The sequence below is a fragment of the Sander lucioperca genome, chromosome 11 (genome assembly GCF_008315115.2).
Source record: "Sander lucioperca isolate FBNREF2018 chromosome 11, SLUC_FBN_1.2, whole genome shotgun sequence".
In the NCBI taxonomy this organism is placed as follows: Eukaryota; Metazoa; Chordata; class Actinopteri; order Perciformes; family Percidae; genus Sander; species Sander lucioperca.
The window spans coordinates 15,048,555-15,068,392 of record NC_050183.1 but is presented as its reverse complement, the minus strand read 5'-3'; the positions used below and the strand labels follow the sequence as shown (position 1 = coordinate 15,068,392).

General features: G+C 41.6%; 1 protein-coding gene and 1 long non-coding RNA gene across 4 annotated transcripts in view; both read left to right on the top strand.

The window, feature by feature from the left end:
* Positions 1-19,838, top strand: part of pik3r3b (phosphoinositide-3-kinase, regulatory subunit 3b (gamma)) — a 287,621-nt gene that overhangs the window by 255,281 nt on the left and 12,502 nt on the right. The window contains exon 1 of one of the 3 annotated variants that reach the window (XM_031309414.2): positions 17,669-18,156. The exons of the other annotated variants lie outside the window; for them this stretch is intronic. Within the exon in view, the coding sequence (XP_031165274.1) occupies positions 18,042-18,156 (115 nt within the window). The 5' untranslated portion in view covers positions 17,669-18,041. Of the gene's footprint in view, positions 1-17,668; positions 18,157-19,838 lie in introns of those variants that run through there. 3 annotated transcript variants of the gene reach the window in all.
* On the top strand, positions 1,534-17,007 carry LOC116057000. Its single transcript, XR_004106710.2, has 3 exons — positions 1,534-1,896; positions 3,559-3,562; positions 16,997-17,007. It is a non-coding gene; the product is annotated as an uncharacterized LOC116057000 (long non-coding RNA).

Sequence of the window (19,838 nt, the reverse complement as noted above, 5' to 3'; positions counted from 1 at the left end):
ATCTCTGTCTGTCTGCCTGTCTGTCTGTCTGTCTATATCTCTCTCTCTCTCTCTCTCTCACTCTCTCTCTCTCTCTCTCTCTTTCTGCTCTTTCTGTCTGTCCTTCTGTCTGCTTTATCTGTATGTCTGTCTGTCTGTCAGCATGTCTGTCTGTCTGCTTTATCTATATGTCTGTCTGTCTGTCAGCATGTCTCTCTGTCTGTCTGTCTGTATCTCTCTCTCTGCTCTTTCTGTCTGTCTATATGTCTGTCTGTCAGCATGTCCCTCTGTCTGTCTGTCTGTCTGTATGTTTCTCTCTGTGCTCTTTATATCTGTATGTCTGTCTGTCTCTCTGCTCTTTATGTCTGTCTGTCTGTCTGTCTGTCTCTCTGCTTTGTCTGTCTGTATGTCTGTATATCTGCTTTATCTGTCTGTCTCTCTGCTTTGCCTGTCTGTCTGTCTGTCTGTCTGCCCGTCTGCTCGTCTCAAAGCATGCAAAACAAAGAGCAACAGACGAACCGACCGACATAAACGGAGAGAGGAAAAAAGATGCAAATGCTCGTGGAGACTTTCAGCCTTGTGTGCCAGCATGATATTGCAATCTGAAAAAAGAAAGTGAGGAGGAGGAGGGGAGTACAGATTTGGGTTTGGTTCAGTTGGAAAGTGCGTATTAGTGTGTGTGTGTGTGTCATATCTATCTCCTGCCCTCCAGCTGTATCCCTGTGTGGCTCTTTGACTGTCCACTGCACCCAAAAACAGAGAGAGAGAGCAGGTTGAGAGGCATCCGTCGTTTTGACTGCAACAGCAAAAACCCATTTCACTGCAACAGCACCAATCATATTTTTAGTCCTTTTAACACCAAAAAATGCACACAAGAGGTTGAAATGGGAATTACATTTTCTTCCTTTCTCTCGCTCGGTTTATTTCTTCCTGTCCGGTTAAATTCGGCATTTGTCATTTTCAATCTTGCCTTCACCCAATCCTGTTAATGTAGCCTATATCATTATTTCCCATGTGGATATTCCAGAGCTTCTGTCCAAAGTTCCTGGGAACGTACAGTATAAATATGATTTTCTGAATTTAAATTGAGCAAATAATCACACATCATGGCTCCGTGCTCAAATGGCTTTTGTCAGTTACATTCTTGCTTTACCCGATCCCGTGACTCTTAGTCCCAATGCTGTTATTATGTCCCCATGACTATTCCAGAGCCTGTCTCTGGATATGTGTGAATATCATTTTCTTAATTTAAGCTGAGCAAATAAGTCTTGGCCCTGTACTTAAATGCCATTTGTCATTTTCAATTTTGCATTCGCCCAATAATTATTTCCCATGTGACTATTTCTATCTGTAGGTATTAGGTCATTCACGACTGCTTTAGTAGTCATCAACCACTCCCATAAAGTAGTCCAGTGGTTCCCAACCTTTTTGGTCCGAGGTACCCCCACAGCCCTGTCAGATGAACTCACGTACCCCTTCATCTAACCCTAATCCTAACCCTAACCCAATGTGTGTTCCAAATGTATAACACTATTCATTACATAAAATAAGTTTTTATAAAATCTAACTGTCAATAATAAGGTTGGTTTGGTCAGCAATACTACTACTAGCCTACTAGGCTACCACTACTTAGAGTGAAGTTTAATATTTCAACCATTTATCCACTAACATTTCTTTTAGCTAACTATTTCAAACATGTAGCCAGTACATTACTTATAACTAATCATTTGAACTATTTAGCCATTACTTTTAGCTATCTGTTTAAACTTCTGTGCTTGCTTGCTAGCTAGTTTTATCTAACCTAATTCCAACATGTTCAAATTACAGCATTAGAGCTCTACAATCTTTCCACGTACCCCCTGGCAACAGCAGAAGTACCCCCTGGGGTACACGTACCCCTGGTTGGGAATCACTGCAGTAGTCTATTAATAGCGAGAGATATACCATTTATGTTTTCACCCAATAACTGATGAATTCTTGTCAAACACAACAAGTAAGTTTTAAGTAGGTCTGCAGTGAGCGAAAAACTCTTGATCTTATGATCTTTAACATTGGATGCTAACTGCGCTCACAGTTCCTCGTACCGGTGTGTTCCACAGGGTAGTATGTCGGGATAAAGCAGCTTCCAAAAAATGGATGATGTTCCTAAAGCCGTCTTCAGACACTGCAGCAAGCGGTTCAATATCTTTCACAATGAAATTTACTAACAGACTTGTTATTTACCTTATTCTGTGGTCAGTGATTGGACGTTTTGGAGAATTCTCCGATTGTTGTCTGCCTACTTTGTTCACTCTGTTGGAACTTCTCCTTGCTAACGTTGCCGCAGCTAGCACTAGCCCAAATTTCAAAATGTCTCTATTCCAGAGCTTCTTTCTAAAAAAAAAACATTGGTATAACTTAATATTGGTGCATCTCATAGCCCTTAAATTGCCTCCTCGAGTCCTCCACTTGCCTCCTTTTAGCGTCTTAGTCCCTCCCACCGAGGAGGCATGGTCGGTGAGAGACACAAGGAAATCATGGGAGGAGAGAGGCTACGAGCAAATGTGTTGTAGAGGGATGAGACGTCCTTTCCTCTGAAGAGTCATATGACTACATCAGGTGTTTGGTCGGAGTTAGCAACTCCTTCAGCGGCACGGGTTCCGGGAAGGCTGCTCTGGTGTTTCCTCGCCTATAGCTTCTCGATGATCCCTCCTCGATGCTCGTTCCTCGTTCCTTGGGGCAGAAATAAGAGCTTTGAGACGGCCTTCACCGAGGAGGAACAGAACAACTTCTGGTTCAGCCGAGGACCGAGAAGTCGAGACATGAGGTGCAGCCTATGATTTTCTGAATGTAGGCTAAGCAAATAATAACTCATTATGACCCCATGTTAAAATTGCCTTTTTTTATTTCGAACCTTGCCTTCTCAAAACCGTATTACTTTTACTCCTGATCTTGTAATTATTTCCCACATGACTATTCCAGCTGAGCAAATAATCACACATCATCATCATAGCTATAGCATGTGAATTCCTTAGTTTTCCCATCGAAAGCCCAATGACTTGATGTACTAGCACTTCCATATCACGAAAATGTTGTAGGTCTGAAGGATCCTGCGAGGTCCCTGATCTGAAGTCAGCCTTTATTGGAGAAAACTGCACTTTTAAAAGCATTATGGTTATATATTCATGCGTAGTAACACTTAAATCAGCTGCTTTACAGTAGACGGCGACAGTAGACTGCAAAGACACGAAGACAAGTTTCTCAGCAGGGTGTTTTCAATAATTAATACAAATCCTTGTAGTTACTGTGAGACTTTACTTCTGCCTGTCTGCCTGCACTGTGACTGAGACAGCCTGGGTTTGCACAGGTGGACAGGATTAGACAGGGCCAGGAGAGGAATGAACCCACTCAATGCATTCTCATGAACGGGTTTGTATGATATTGTACGAAAATGTATGCACATGATGACCTACAAAATTAGGTGACTGCCGGCTGGTCACGTGATGCCGGCTACAGAGCTCCGTGAACTGTCTGGCTCATCAGCAGCAGTTGGTAGTTGAGTTTTGCCGACAACAACTGAGCGGCATGCAGCGACGACAGTTAAGTTTAGGCACCAAAATGACTAGTTAAGTTTAGAAAAAAGATTGTGGTTTACATTAAAACACTCCAGAGGAAAGAACTCTCGTTTCCTGGGTGAAAGTGTTGTGTTTTCCCCGGGAACAAACTCCGCTCTCATTTTATGACCCAAACATCCACCCCGACCTCCTCTCTACGCGGTCCACAGAGTTCTTATACAGCAGCAGTCAATGTGGTGCTAGTCTATATCCACGATGTTCCACTTCCGGGATCGCTTCGGTGCCGCCAGAAATTCTGCCGGATGTCACTCTTTTCGGCCAGATCTCCATTACCTTCCACTTTCTTCGTGTTGGCGTTCTAACCTCCGGTGGATTTCTGAGGACTATGGTTAACTGCTCCTCAGATCTCTGCAGGGTAAATCCAGACAGCTAGCTAGACTATCTGTCTGACTAAATCAACTTTTGAACGTACACATGTATCACCAAAACAAGTTCCTTCCCGAGGCTACTTTGCAGTGGCGCCGTGGCTCTGCCCGGTGCTTAGCACCGCCCAAGACGATTATGATTGGTTTAAAGAAATGCCAATAAACCAGAGCACATTTTTCTCCCATCCAGGAATGCTGTGTGGACTAGCCAGACCCTCCTTGCAGCACTGTGGAGGAAGGTCTGGCAATGCGACACTAATTTGGTGCTGACAGCAGTAAATATGTTTACTTTTCGTAGCTATATGTATGAATGGGTCATGAGAACAGCCTGGAATAAAAAATTAGTCAACTGGTTCGGAAGACAGAGGATGGATCAGGAGGGCTAACCCTACAGTCACATTAGCTGTATTTTGTATACAAAAGACAGCAATACGCACTCACTTGATGGGCGTTCCTGGGTGTGCCTAGCCTACTCCTGGTTGCTTGGCCAAAGTAAATAGAAATTCTCTGGTGCTACCTTCAAGCACGTCCCCTAGGTCTTACAAGTCACTTCAGAGGTATTGTCAAGTCACAAGAACGAAGTTTTTGGATTTAAAAGTATTTATTTCTCGATAGGGGTAACAAAATACATGAGATAAAATGCCAAACATATCATATATATACAGAAATACGATGTTCTGAAGTGTTTCAACCTTGCCTTCACAAAACCGTATTACTTTTACTCCTGATCTTGTAATTATTTCCCACATGACTATTCCAGCTGAACAAATTATCACACATCATCATCATAGCTATAGCATGTGAATTCCTTAGTTTTCCCATCGAAAGCCCAATGACTTGATGTACTAGCACTTCCATATCACGAAAATGTTGTAGATCTGAAGGATCCTGCGAGGTTCCTGATCTGAAGTCAGCCTTTATTGGAGAAAACTGCACTTTTAAAAGCATTATGGTTATATATTCATGCGTAGTAACACTTAAATCAGCTGCTTTACAGTAGACGGCGACAGTAGACTGCAAAGACACAAAGACAAGTTTCTCAGCAGGGTGTTTTCAATAATTAATACAAATCCTTTTAGTTACTGTGAGACTTTACTTCTGCCTGTCTGCCTGCACTGTGACTGAGACAGCCTGGGTTTGCACAGGTGGACAGGATTAGACAGGGCCAGGAGAGGAATGAACCCACCCAATGCATTCTCATGAACGGGTTTGTATGATGACACATGATGTCCTACAAAATTAGGCGACTGTCGGCTGGTCACGTGATGCCGGCTACAGAGCTCCGTGAACTGTCTGGCTCATCAGCGGCAGTTGGTAGTTGAGTTTTGCCGATAAAAGGTGAGTGTGAGCCGGGTACAGGGCATCGCAAGATGACGGTCCTTCAGAGGTATCGTCAAGTCACAAGAACAATGTTTTTGGATTTAAAAGTATTTATTTCTCGATAGGGGTAACAAAATATATGAGATAAAATGCCAAACATATCAGATATATACAGAAATACGATGTCCTGAAGCATTTCCGCCATCTTGAATGATTTTCTTCGACTCGAGCAACCAACGTACATACGACACGCTGCCCTCACGCTGCCTTCACTCCAATTGGCACTCACTTAGCTCAGCTTTTGCATAAAATAGACTTCTTGTCTATTTTGGCCCCGCCTTGCTCGTGTTCGACAAGCGACGAGCTTGCCGCTGACAAACGGCCACTCCCATTGAAAATGAATGGCAGCCTGCCGCTTAGTCACTGTCTCTTGTAGCTAATGTGACTGAGGGGTAAGGAAGAGAGAGGATCCACCGGAGTCAGCGATAGATCAAAAGGCCTGATAAAACGTGCCTCTGCGATGTGAACTACATGCATGTAGTCCATGATGGTTAACCCTCATATTGTCTTCCCGTCGACCATGCACTTGTCCTCCCTGGTCTGTTTTGCCTGCTTATAAAGCATACAGTAAAAAATGATCACCCAATTCTGTATTACATCTTTTTAGGCAACTTCATTACAACTACTTTTATACTTTTTTTTTAGAATTCATGGTCAATAAACCTCATTTATATAAATTATGCTTGATTTTTGAGTTTAAAAAAGTTATTAATTATTGTTGCTTAATTGTTAAGATTAGAAGAATATATGTTTATGGATTATCACAGATTTTGATCCGGTAAAATGACAGATGCTATAAAATTCAATAAACCCCCCCCAAAAGTCAATGAAAGTAGTGATCATTCATTTTTATTTTAGCATTTTATGGAACCATCCATGTTATTTTTGGGCAGTTTGGTTGAAAGAAACCCATATTTCTGATAAAGAAACGTTGGAAACGTCAAACAAATTTGACCCGAGGACGACATGAGGGCCAAACTTGGTCTTACCCCCGGAGATGTTCATTCACTCAGAAGAAATGTACTTAGCAGGGGTCTCCTGAACGTCTTTGTTCTGGATGTGTAGCTTATAGCTGTGAATCTTTTTTTTGCATAAATGTTTGTGAAATCAGTTTTTCCACAAGAACAAGTTAGCAGTGAACTACTGTACTCGGCATGAGGTCAATCGAGGATGTGGGTAAAAATGATTTGATTAAAGTGCTCATATTATGCTCATTTTCAGGTTCATAATTGTATTTAGAGGTTATATCAGAATAGGTTTACATGGTTACATTTTCAAAAAACTCCATATTTTTGTTGTACTGCACATTGCTGCAGCTCCTCTTTTCACCCTGTGTGTTGAGCTCTCTGTTTTAGCTACAGAGCGAGACCTCTCACTGCTGTAACATCTTTGTTGGAAGTCGCACATGCGCAGTATCTAGGTAAGGACTACTAGCCAGTCAGAAGCAGAGTATGAGGGCGTGCCCTGACAGTAAGGACTACTAGCCAGTCAGAAGCAGAGTATGAGGGCGTGCCCTGACAGTAAGGACTACTAACCAGTCAGAAGCAGAGTATGAGGGCGTGCTGCGCTAGCAGCTAGGCGAGCATTATAACGTGTGTTCCAAAGTGACCACGTTTGTCTCTGAAGTAAAGGCTGGACTACAATAGAGCTGTTTGGAGCAGTTTGTGAACAGTGTTTTCTGTTGGAGATGGTAAGTCCCTTTGGGGGGGACTTTGGGCTTTTTCACTTTGTAAACCTATAACATGCACAAAAAGGTTACTTTGTTGTCAACATAATTGCCTACCTAATCTTAACAAGTAATTATTTTTGCCATCATGAGGAAGGGTTCTTTATTACAGCGCGATGTGAACATCACAAGACAGGTTGTTCAATGCCAGACGTTCAAGAAAGAATCACCACACACAAGAAAACAACATTATTATTATTATATATTATTATTAACAAACAAGCGCATGTCCCTATTTCACTGATGCTGCAAGTCCAAAAAGGCCCAACTTTTAGTTTGGATTTAAATCAAATTAAATTTGTATGGTCCAATTTCTGTTCAATTTCTGGTTTATTCCAGTTTTATTAAGCATGACCATCAGTAAGTACACCGGACTGGACATTTGTATCCTTCACATATCAGCAGCAGCAGCAGTTCTGGTTGTTTGTGTCATCCACAGTGTTTCAGTGGCCATATGTGCAGTAACAGAAAATATGGCCTCTCCGCATGGCTCACTGCAGTGGCTCGATCCCACTGACACCATGACTGCATGTTCCCCACACACACATACAATTCTATTCCTGCGAGGACCCTCGGTGACAGAAGACATTTCGTTATCTCATCCTAATTCTTAACCCTGGTACAGCCCTTTGCAGAACGATGCACCTTGAAACTTAAAGTCCTACAAAGGTAGAAATACAAGAGCACACACAACTGTCATTAACACTTTTGTTCAGTTGATTATTCAAACCCAGCACTGCTCATGGATGCACTATCAGATATATATATATATATATAACTATTCAAATATTTATATAATATCAAATATAAATATTCCATATATTCTGTGCATCACTTTCTACAAATTTCCCCCAAACTTGAGTCTGATGTGTTTGGTATTATTGGGAACTATGCGATCTTGACCAAAGACAGTCTGTCTCCAAAACATGAGTCTAGAGCTGCAAAGATCAATCTATTACATTAATTACCAACTATTTAGATAGTCAATGAAGTGGTTTGAGTCATTTTTTCTAAAAGAAAATTAAAATTCTCTTATTCCAGCTTCTTAAATGTGAATATTTCCATACAGTCCTTTGCAGGTAGAAATACTACAGCACGCACAGACACACAGAGTCCATAGGTAACCCAACCCAGCACTCCTCATGGATGCACCATCGGATCAAAAATAAATATTCGAGACCGTCTTCTCACCGAAAAACGCCCAAATAAGTTGTTTCTTCAAACAGCAATTAGGACTGATTTTCGTTTATAGTGACAGCGCCCCCCTAGTGGCCGTAGCCGTTATGACGGGAGCAAAGCACAAAGTAATGTGGCAAAGTGTAAGAGCTGCAAATGTCCGTTTAAATAGGCAGGTTAGGGTGGTGGATAGGTCAAACAAACGCAGGAGGACCGGGGGTTCGAGTTCCGTTTGAAAATAAAAGTAAACATCGATATATTTTTTTTACTTTACGGAACAAACAGAGTTTTGTCACATTCTGCGTCACATGCATAACTGGAAATGAAGTAACATCTGATTTGAACCCAAACCACAATCTTTTTCTTAACTTTCTAAAACAGGTCTTAAAGCTATAGTGCGTAGTTTCTGTCTCCCCCATGAGGTATTCTAAGTAATGACAACAAAACTGTCGGCGCGTCCACATGATACAAGCCTTTTGTGATCGTGCACCAGCCCCCCCACCCCCTCCTCCACGCAGTTGCTAGTAGCCAAGGAGGACACGGAGGATTAAAAAGACATGATGGACTCTTCAGAAGAGGTCATTATCTTCACTCGAGCTTCTGCATGGGAAAGTCACCGGACGCCACAATCTTCTGAACATAGTTATACTGAGAAATCCAGAGAGAGTTGTGTGGAGCTGATGATCTTAATTAGCTTTGTAGCAACTCATTTGGCAATGGCTTGAATGTAACGGACGTTCATTAATATCAAAAAGTTACGCACTAAAGCTTTAAGTAGTGTTGGTACCTAAACATAACTAAGTGACTAACTTTTTGTGACTAAACCTAACCAAACTGTGACAGTTTCACAACATTAACGACCGTGACCGTTATGTTCTCTGGTTTAGATATAAGGCTGATTTCCTGCCAACGCTAAGGGGGCTAATTAACGCTTCTGTGGATCGTATTAGAGGGTAGGAATTAAATATCAACATCGACGTATGGTTTGGAGGACTGGATAAAATATTCTAAATATTTTTTGCATCATTTTTCACACATTTCCCACAAAATTGAGTCCGATATGTTTGGTATCTTTGGGAACTTTGGGATCTTGACCAAATACAGACTGTCTGCAGAACATGAGTCTGTAGAGATGGTGTGTCTTGCGTTGTGAATGTCGCCATATTAACAGCAACAGAAAATCTAATGTTGCAAACAACAAGAGAACACGAAGGTGACCGTTCAGTCACATTGTGCATTTCAACTATAATTGTAGCAGGGATGTGGGCGAATGCCACACTGTGTTCGCCACCTCACCTTCCAAAAAACGCTTATTCATAATATATGTGAATGTGTTCCATATTATGCAACTGTTCTCTGTGGGGGTGTGTGTGTGTGTGTGTGTGTGTGTGTGTGTGTGTGTGTGTGTGTGTGTGTGTGCTCTCCCAGACCCCACTCCATCGATGTCTACGTTTAGCAGCCTATTTGTGTCTCCAGTTAAATTGTACTTTCCACTCTAGTTATTACAGCGGCAGACGAAATATGAAAAGCGCTGAGGGCCATGGATAATAAGCCCAGAAATAGAGCAGGCAGTGAGCAAAGCACAGCCTCATCATCACTGTACAGACAAACATCCTCCCACACACACACTCATATATTTATGGACTGTTATTTCCACGAGACAAACATGTCCCGACCACTTCAGGACAAATGGAACTCCGTCTCCCTTCCTCTCTTCCTCTGGCGTCCTCTTTCTGTCTCTCCGGGATCGTTTGCTTCGGTCTAGCGCTGTAGCCAAGCAGACGAGGATCTCTCCTCCTCCCCCTCCTTCTATCCATTCTTCTCTCAGTCTACTGCTTCGGTTTCTCCCATGACAGCACATGCTCAATCTGTGTTTTTTTTTCCTTTTGAAAGAAAAAAAAGCCGGTTTAACCGCATGCTCCGTGGCTGATTGATTGTACAGTAGTGACTCCCTGACACCGGGGAACGCGTCAGGGAGATATACAACACTATTGTGTCTCTTTCTGAATCACTGCTTTATTACAGCACACACACACAGTCACACAGACAGATGCCCCCTCAGGGCACCAAATAAACATATAGAACACAAGACTGAAAACTGCACATGGGCCCATTTGTTGACACATTTCAAATGGATATTAAAAGTAAAATGTTACTGATAGTGCTCCATTTCCGAATGCCACTTCAAAGGCTGTTCTTTTAACCCTCCTGTGAAATATGACTCGTTTTCAAATTTTCAGAAATTTGAGTTTCTTTCAACCAAATTTTCCAAAAATAACTGAATGAAGTTAGCTAGAAGCCTAGATGTGACATATAATTAGGTAATAATTTATACTTTATTCTTTACAAACTGGCAAACCAGAGGAGGACAGCAGGTGAGTAGGCCTACGTCGAGGAAAGTGCGTCGAAAGTGTCAAAGAATGCCTCCAAAGCTTAAGTTAAAAATGTCAAAGAAAGAGTCAAAAGCGACAAAATAGCGTCAATAAAGTGTAGAAATTGTCAAAATATAGTCAACGGAGGGTTAACACAAAGACCAGCAAAAAACAATAAATATGTCTCCAAACTGATGTCTACTAATAAGCATTACATACATAACATACCTTCGGGTATACGTACAGGCGCCATCTTGGGAAAACAGTCATGACTAGTCAAAACACGAGCGCCCTGCTAGAGCTATGTTACTGGTTACTGGTTGCACGGCGTTCGTGTTTCAACTGGTCATGACTGTTTTCCCAAGATGGCCCCTGACCGTATCTTTCTAAACTATCTTTTTAATAAACTGTCTGTACACTGTTACAAAGTTCTCAATGCTTCGGTTTACATGTAGGGACCCTCATGATGCTACCATGGAAGTGTGGTGCTATTTTGAGCCTTGTTAGTGGTATAGAAATAGCGATTTGTTTTTACTTTCCCAGTGCCCCGAATACTAGCGTTGTAAGCTAATCAGCGGTTCGCGCTAGCTTGTTTCAAGCTACAAACACACACATTCGATTAGCATGACTGGCAAACTTGAGACCCATACCCGTCCTGAGACCCATGTGCGTACATTTTGTCTTTATTTCTGATTGTTAGTCCACCAGGCTAATGGAATACATCAGCTACATTCTTTCTTTTTCCCTCTCACTTGGCATTGTGTATACATGCAACACATGGGACACATGGACGCAGATGACTGGCAGAGTCGGAGAGAGAAAAAATTCTAATTAACCAACATTTGTAAATAACTAAGCTGGAACTGTCTGCAATGGTTGGAGTGGCTGCTCTTCATATCACCGGACTTGGGACAGCTTCTGTGTTGCTGCTGGCTTTGTGCACTAGAGCAGGGGTTTTCAAACTTTTTGTGTGTGTGGACCACTATTTGTAATCAAGAATGTTCATGGACCACCTCATAATACACATAATAAAATATGTCTACACACAGTCCTACCTGAATTAATCCGCACCTCTTAATAGGCCTACTAGCACTAAAACTATAACTGGTCATCTCATCAGTCCAACAGCCTCGTTAAAAGAAAGTTAACTGCACACAACGGCTGCCACATATTTAATTTATTTATTTACTCAAGCGCCCGAGGGCATAATCAGGTTCATTTGAACAACAGGCTTATTTCCATAGCAATGGAGTATTAAACTATACAGTAATAAGAACACTTGCATATAGTCAAAATTTCAAAATCTTTGGCGATTTTAGGGGATTATTAATCTTCAGAGTTTGGACTTGAATGTCACGGCCGAGCGCCACTAGCCTATTTTAGTTATCACACAATAACTTGACAAAATTGTATATCAATATACATATTCTTAATTTTTATGGGAATTTCCTGGTAAAATGAAGGTTAAAAAACTATTATTTTATTTTATTTTGCTTTTCCACGGACCACAGTTTGGGAATGACTGCACTAGAGCATCATCATGTTGAAACAGAAAAGAGACAAACACAATCTGTTGGGAGAACACTTTTGTCTAAAATCTTAATTGTTTACTGTAGGATTACATTTCCCCTTCATTCACACAAACATTGATGTAGATAACTGGTGTTTCACAGGTGTTTGAGGGTCACGATAGCTCCTTTCAGCCCTGTAAGCGTGGCGCCCTCCTCACAGCATCTGGCTTTCTATCTCATTTCTCAAAGTACAATGGCTGCAAAAAAAAAAAAAAAAAGTGTTTGAGTCAAATGATTTTATTCTGTGGTTGTGGAAAATGATATGATGTGGGTTTTGGAAGCAGTTGCTTGGGGCGCAGGTGGCCTGAATGTCCTTCACACATGCACAAATAGACAATGCCCAACCTAACAGGCACAAACCTCTTTGTCCACATACACACACACACAGACATGGGAACACAGATTACATCTAGTTTACCGAACTGCTTGTTCTTATGGACCAACAGCAGCAGTTGAAGTTTATGGACTCAGACGAACTCCAGGGACATATTTAGACATCGGATATCTCTGAAACTATGTCTGCTTTTTTTACAATCTAAATATAATCTGCCAGACTGAGGCACGATAGACAAAACCCTGATAGACAAACAAGTGGGTCCATGAATTCAAATATAAGCTTCATGGCCAAAAAGTTGTTAAATTAAATTCTGGGAAAGATGCTTGAATTTGCAAAGATATCTACAATTTTAAGATGGATTTTGGGGGACTTGTGTATGAAATGAATCACAGATGTAGGATATGTGTGTTATCACACAATGCGGAAAACATATTTATGTACAGTAAGGTGACATTTGTAAAGAAAATCAAAGTTTAAGAAGTTAAAGAGTGTGTTACTTTGGGTTTGACGTGCCTTCATGCTTAAAAATGTGTGTGTGACTGGATGTGTGCTTCCTGGTGCATTAAATCAGTAGGTGGTATATGATATGAGCTTTCAGACAGCGCCTTTGTCTGTGCTTAGAGTCCCTTTAAAAGACGGCCGTTTTGGTCTCTATGGCGACAGAAATGGCAAACTCAACACCTGATTCCCAGAAGATCACCTGAGCTTCTCTCTCTCATGCAGTACTCACACGCAAATCCTCTTCCCTGGTTCTCGCCTGCAAACACAAACAGGAAGAAGTATTTAGAAGTGAAAACCACAATGTAAAAATATGCAGAAACCTACATTTAATGTTAGTTTGTTTTCAGTAAAAGTACAGACGTTTTATCAGTAAAATGTATTAAAGTAGGAGTACTGAACAATAAAAAAAATATGCTTATTTGCTTTGCTTTTGAAAGTGAGATGAGAAGATGGAAATCAATCTCATGTCTGTGTGTTAAGTACAGAGCTAGAGTCAGGACATGGTTAGCCTAGCTTAGCATAAAGATTGGAAGCAGGGGAGACACTCTGTAACTCTGGTCCATCACCCCATACTATTGATTGGACAGATAGTCTAGCTAGCTGTCTGGATTTACACTGCAGAGATCTGAGAAAAGGTCAACCATTAGTCCTCATAAATCCACCGGAGTTTAAAATGCCAACACAAAGGAAGCGGAAGGCTAATGGATATCCGGCCTAAACGAGGGACATCCGGCAATATTTCCGGCAGCACCGGAGCAATCCCGGAAGTGGAATGTCGTGTATATAGACTACTCTGGACCCAAGAAAGCACAGTGCAGAGTGCGAAGTTGTTTGGATGAACGCTTCTCCAGAAAGCTGCAAGCAGCAACCAGAGGCCAAGCAAGTTCCCAACAGGCAAGTTTTAAACGGGCACTGCACCAGTGTTATTTCAATTAGTAAACATGTGGTACCGCCTGGCACACCTTCCCTTTATAATTATAGTCTTTTTGGCAGGGTGGAGGCACATAAAAGTGACAGCAGTACGAAAATGAAGAGAAGCAGGTTCCACAACATCAGCATTTATTCCAATTTTTTTTCTGCCAGCCACTTTGCCAAGATTTCCAAACTTTGTCTTTTTTTATGCTGATATTAAAAAAACACCTGAAACCAATGGATGGAAACATACATAACGTAATTTGATTTTGAAGTTTTATCTGGAGTCATGGGAGGGGTTGATTCATATGTGACAATGCTTCATATGTGATTATACATATGCTATGCAAATAGACCACTTGATGCCAAACGGCTCTATTGTTAAGAAGGTTAAATGGTAAGCAGTGTGCTGATTGCCGGGGACAGCGCAGATTAATACTGCTGTTCCCATCGTCCTCCTCCTCCCTCCGTCTGCCCCTCCTCCTTCCTCTCTCTTTCTCTTTTGTATGACGACGGGCAGTCAGTTCCTGTGTCATTGTTAAGGATCCATCTGCCTGGCCACACACACGCACACACACACACACACACACACACACACACACACACACACAGAGCGACAGCAGCAATTAAACCTGATTGACACACTTGCAGAGAGGAGCTTTGGGCTGTGTGTCCGGCACGAGCCATCTGTGAAAAACACACACACACACACACACACACACACACACACATTGACATTCCTGCCAGACCCCCTGTATTTTATTTTATTTTATTTTATTTTAACATTTAGGCAAAAAGAACCATCATGCTCCTCTTCTTCTCTTGTGATGGACAGAAGAAACTGACAAGTTTAGGAAGTGGTTGGTTGGATGGACGGATGGATAGATGGTGGGTAGTTCAGTGGGTGTCTGCATGGATGGATGGCAGATTGGGGGGCAGACCCAAGTAGGACACCAGGCAGACAGATAGATAGACAGAGCAGCTGTAATTACTGGTGGCAGCAGCCCCCATCTAAAGATATTGTATTGATATTAGGCTGTTAACAGGAGATTACCATGTGGATGATTGGGAGTCTGGGCCAGTCTGGGTCTCCACTGTATGCTTCGGGGGCAGCTGATTATAATGATGCCATTGTTCTTTTTTTATGTAAATCTCAAAAGTGCTCCGCTTTCTGCTCTTGGCACAGGAATAGAAGTGGAGAGAGGGAGTAAAAGGGTCAAAGGTTAATTTTATTTTATTTATTTTTTAATTTCAAAAATGCCCATATTTTTTTGAAAATAATTAATCAGCTTAAACAGACTGTAATCCCAATTTTGTTTGCACAGAACACCCCAGAATATGCTTCAGCAGATAGAAAATCACGTTTTGAAAAAAAGAATTTTAAAAACCAAAGAGACCCATCCAAAATAGTCCTGATCTAAAATGCATACAACCCAAGTAGACCCAAACAGAGAGAGAACACCAACACTGGAAGCAGCATAATCCGCCATCAATTAACAAGCAGGTGCACTGTCGAAAAAAAGCAACACTACTTCCTAATGTCCTAAGAATCAATGAAAAAATATACATACAGTATTATCATAATTTAAGTTGATATGGCAAACAGACATTTGGCAATCATGGCACGCACATCTGGCTCTTTAGTTGCTATATGTTTCACCTTCTTTAACAGCTAGTGGCTTGTCCCTCTGCCTTTTGGTGCTGAGCAGGTAGTGTACACTCGGGTTTTAGAACTTTTTTGCTGCCTGCTGCGGCCAAAAACAATGTCATGAGAGCCGTGAGAGTCAACCTAAACAGTAAAGCTGTGGGCCATAAAAACCAAAAGAATGAGCTGAAAGACGCTAAAATGCTCTGTAGAGCTGAGGGGAACTGAAGAGTCGGGTGATAATTCTCTGTGCTTTCGTCACTAAGAGGGACCCCTTTCCCATAAAACATAATTTGATCCATTGTTAATATAAAAATATTGATAGAACAGCTTTAAAAAATATATAATATAATAATACAAATATATATATATATATATATATATATATATATATATATATATCTTAAAATAAGGAGCCATACACACAAGTCCTGAAACACAGCTAAACCCACAATCCTGTAAATCCATAATATCCATTTTAGTGTGTGTGTGCAGTAATCCCTGTGTTATAGGCTTCCTAAATACATGTTTGCACCTCTCTTGCATCCCTAAGCTTATGTTTAAGCTTTCATATCATTTACTGTAACTGTACTTACCTCACTGTAGGCGGTTTGGTTTACGAGGTAAATGGCACCTTTTCCTCCACTGGAGTTACGTAAACGAGCCCACTGAACAAACAAACTTTAGCTCTGAAAACACATCGCTGTAGCGGAAAAGGGGTTATGATCAAACAGGGTATATTTAATTTCCACTGTTTTTGGGAACAAAGGTCTTGTACGTTTATCATGAGCTAGTTTATGAAGTGTGTCATGTTATAGGATCAGCTCAGGAGCAGGCAAGGTTTCAGAGACACTACAGCTCAAACCAAACTAAAGGTACATCTAATCTATAATCTCAGAGACATTGTAGTCTCTGTCTCATTGCGTGGGTTTTTATTTTACATTGCTGAGGACCATTTCCCAAACCACATTGTAGTTATTTGGGTTTTTGAATGTTTGTCATACCTTTCAGTCGACCACGGTTTGAATTCATTTCACTATCGTATGAAAATCAACTTGAAACTTGCTTGATTTGTGTATTCCACCTTTGTTGTCACAGCTGAAAGAGTATATTCATTTGGGAAGTCCCTCCACTAAAATACACGAGGTTAGCATTATTTTATCTATTCCTATTGTCAAAAAATCCCATTGGTTCCTATTGAACGGCTCACAAATGTATAGTTTCATTTTTTTAAAGGCTGTGTTATTTCCTACTTCCTAACTGCTGGGCACTTTAGCAAATGTTACTCAAACAGAAGGAAATAGTGCATTTGTTTGATTCACATTTGATCTAGTGAGTATTTGGGGCAGCTGGACGTTGTGTGGGGGATTGAGTGAAAAGTGTGTCTGTTCATGGTAATGAAGGAACATGTCATCCAGTGCAACAATGAGCTCTATGGCACATAGGAATAAGATATAGGCTATCACACTTTGATACACACAATACTTGTTAGTAGGATAAATATAATGTTGGTTTGGTTGTATGGTAGAAAAAGCACGTTCAGAAATGTAAAATCATTCAGGTCTGCTTTGGGAAAACGTGAAGCATGTGTGATTTGAATGTTTGGTAGGCTAGCTACTTATTCATGTAGACTGCTATGTCATATCCCAAAGTAGCTGCAGCAGTAGCGAGAGCCAATAGTTTGTAGCGACATAGTCAGTCAGCAGGAAGGTAAGGCTCTGACTGGAAAACCACCGAATTTGTAAGTTGCTCTTCAGCGGCTGAAGTTATTTCCCTATTGGCTTTCAAATTCAGTCTCTGCGCTTGCGCACAGAGGCTCGATCACAGGCGGGACTGGGAAAGAAAGGGGCTAACCAAGGGGGGGGACGTAGAATTGAAATAACACAGGCAGAATGGGTGAGTGGAATAATATTCCTCTTTATGTTAGATAAGTTGTTACTTATTTTATGTTAATATCTCTTACGCCAAGGATATATTTGTATTTACTTTAAGTGTGTCACAAGGGGAGTTAAATTGTCACACCCCTGTGAGGCTCGGCGCAGTGGTTTGTCCCAGCCGTTGTCAGCCTTTGCCAGCCTCCTCTTGTCAGAGTTCTTCTTAAAATGAAGGTAGCAAGCCGGAGGCACCAGCGGAGGAGAAGGAAGGGGACTGAAATGTAGAGCTGGCATCTACTTTCCCATCGTTTAAGGACGCTTTTATATACATATACACATATAGAGGGCATCCATGAAGAGCCCTAAGTTATTAACTTTATTATTATGTCGGAGGGAGCAGTCGCAGCCCGGTGCTTGCTGTACACAGTTCGTCTATTTATTCCAGTCTGAAGCAGGAATTCAGATAGAAGTCTCAAGTAGATAGATTAGCATTAACGTCGGTTAGTTTTTTTGACACCCGTTCGCATTTTATAAGCTTTTCCCCCCCTTTTTGTGGAGAAAGATTGTCAGGTTAAGCCACACGGAAGCAATGTATAATACAGTCTGGACGACGGAAAAAGCCGGCGAGGAAGAAGACTGGAGGGACGTGATGATGCCCTACTCCACAGAGCTGATATTTTATCTGGAAATGGACCAACCGCCAGGTAATTAAGGAGGCCTGCGACGCTAATATTCAAACATGGTAGTTGGGCTCGAGCTAGCTGGAGAGGAGAGGAGGTGTAGCGTTTGGTTTGGTTTCTGTTTGAATTGGTGGAAAGTTTTTAAAGCGTAATGTTACATCCTGCTGCTGCTCATACCCCCCCACCGGCTGGCTTACCGACATTTGGGTCGTTTTTTTTCTCGAGGGATTTCATAGTGTCTGCTCATTTAAAGTGGTATTTTTTGTTGGTTTTTGGCAGTGCATCATTAACGTTACTGCCATAGTTTCGACATCAACCTCGCACTATTCTGCTTTTGCTAAAACGTTACTGGGAAGCTGGTAACTTGAGCTTTTAATAAAAAAAATGATTTAGCGACATTGTATCTTTGTATTCGGCTGTAATAACAGTTTTCGGCACCACTGGCAAAGCTTTAAACATAATTTACAAGTGGTTCTTTATCTCCGGTGCATTCGTTTTAGCAGAAATGCTCCTTTGTACATTTACGTGCTTATTTCTGCTGTGACACAGTAACGTTAGCTGCAGCTCTCCAAACCTGCACTCACAGACACATTTGGAGACAATAGTCCCATGTAGTATGTGTTTAGAGGCAGCCGAAATCCTCCTCTGCCCATCTGCTTATAATGTGATATGATAAATAAATAGCAAAGGTGACAGAAATTGCAGCCCAAATCGTTTTGGACTAAAATGCAATAAACACCAACGCAGTTCTTTTGTAGCCGAATTTGCTCCTCGAAACCAGAAACACATTGGTGCAACTACCTGCGCAGTTTTACTGTTTTTAGTCCTCATTCAAAGTCTAAATCAACCAGCTCCATCCGGATCATCCCGAAATTTGCTCTGCCCGGTGCCGACAACGGGAAAGGGCCGGGGGGATGGGACACGGAGAACAGAACAGAGGGTGTCCGGAACATTGAAGGAAACCGGGAATAAAAGGTCCCGAACATTTCATAATCATAAAACCATTCGCTGACGCGCATTTATACGACTTTGTGCCTCTATCTAGCAAGCTGTCATCCAGATTTGAATATGTTTAATTCTTGCATTCATTCATTCATTCCTCGGCAATTGTGCCACTGTCATTTGACTCCCCCCCCCCCCCCCCCCCCTCTTTTCTCCCCCCGGTGCGTTGAATGGATCATGGCGCAGATGTGGGACGTTTTGTTGTTTCCAGGAGGCGCTGTTGAATGCAGTTTGCCCGGTAGCTCTGTCCCCTTTTTCCCCCTCTTTTCTCTTCCCGCATTTATCTATTGACATGTACTGCATATTCTGCACCCACCACAAAGTGCAGCATTATGTCATATCTTCGGCATGTTGGAGAGATAATGCAACAACAAAAAAATCCCCTGAGGTTAAGATGCTTTATCAAAGAAAGTATTTCAACCATTAGATCGTAGTCATTCAAACTCTATTCAGGATGAATTTTCTGAAGTCTGTACCAGCAAGGAGAACAATATGCTTCATACATTTTCGAGTCAGTTCTAATTTGAGGTATATTGAAGGCCAAGTGAAGTGGGTTGGCGCAGTATCTCTTAGCTTAGCAGAGCATTTGGGTTAGTGTGTGTGTGTGTGTGTGTGTGTGTGTGCGTGTGTGTGTGTTGTCATCCTATTTGTATAGCCGACTCAGCTCGTCTGTGCGTCAACGTATGCCGAGTGTCTTTGTCTTG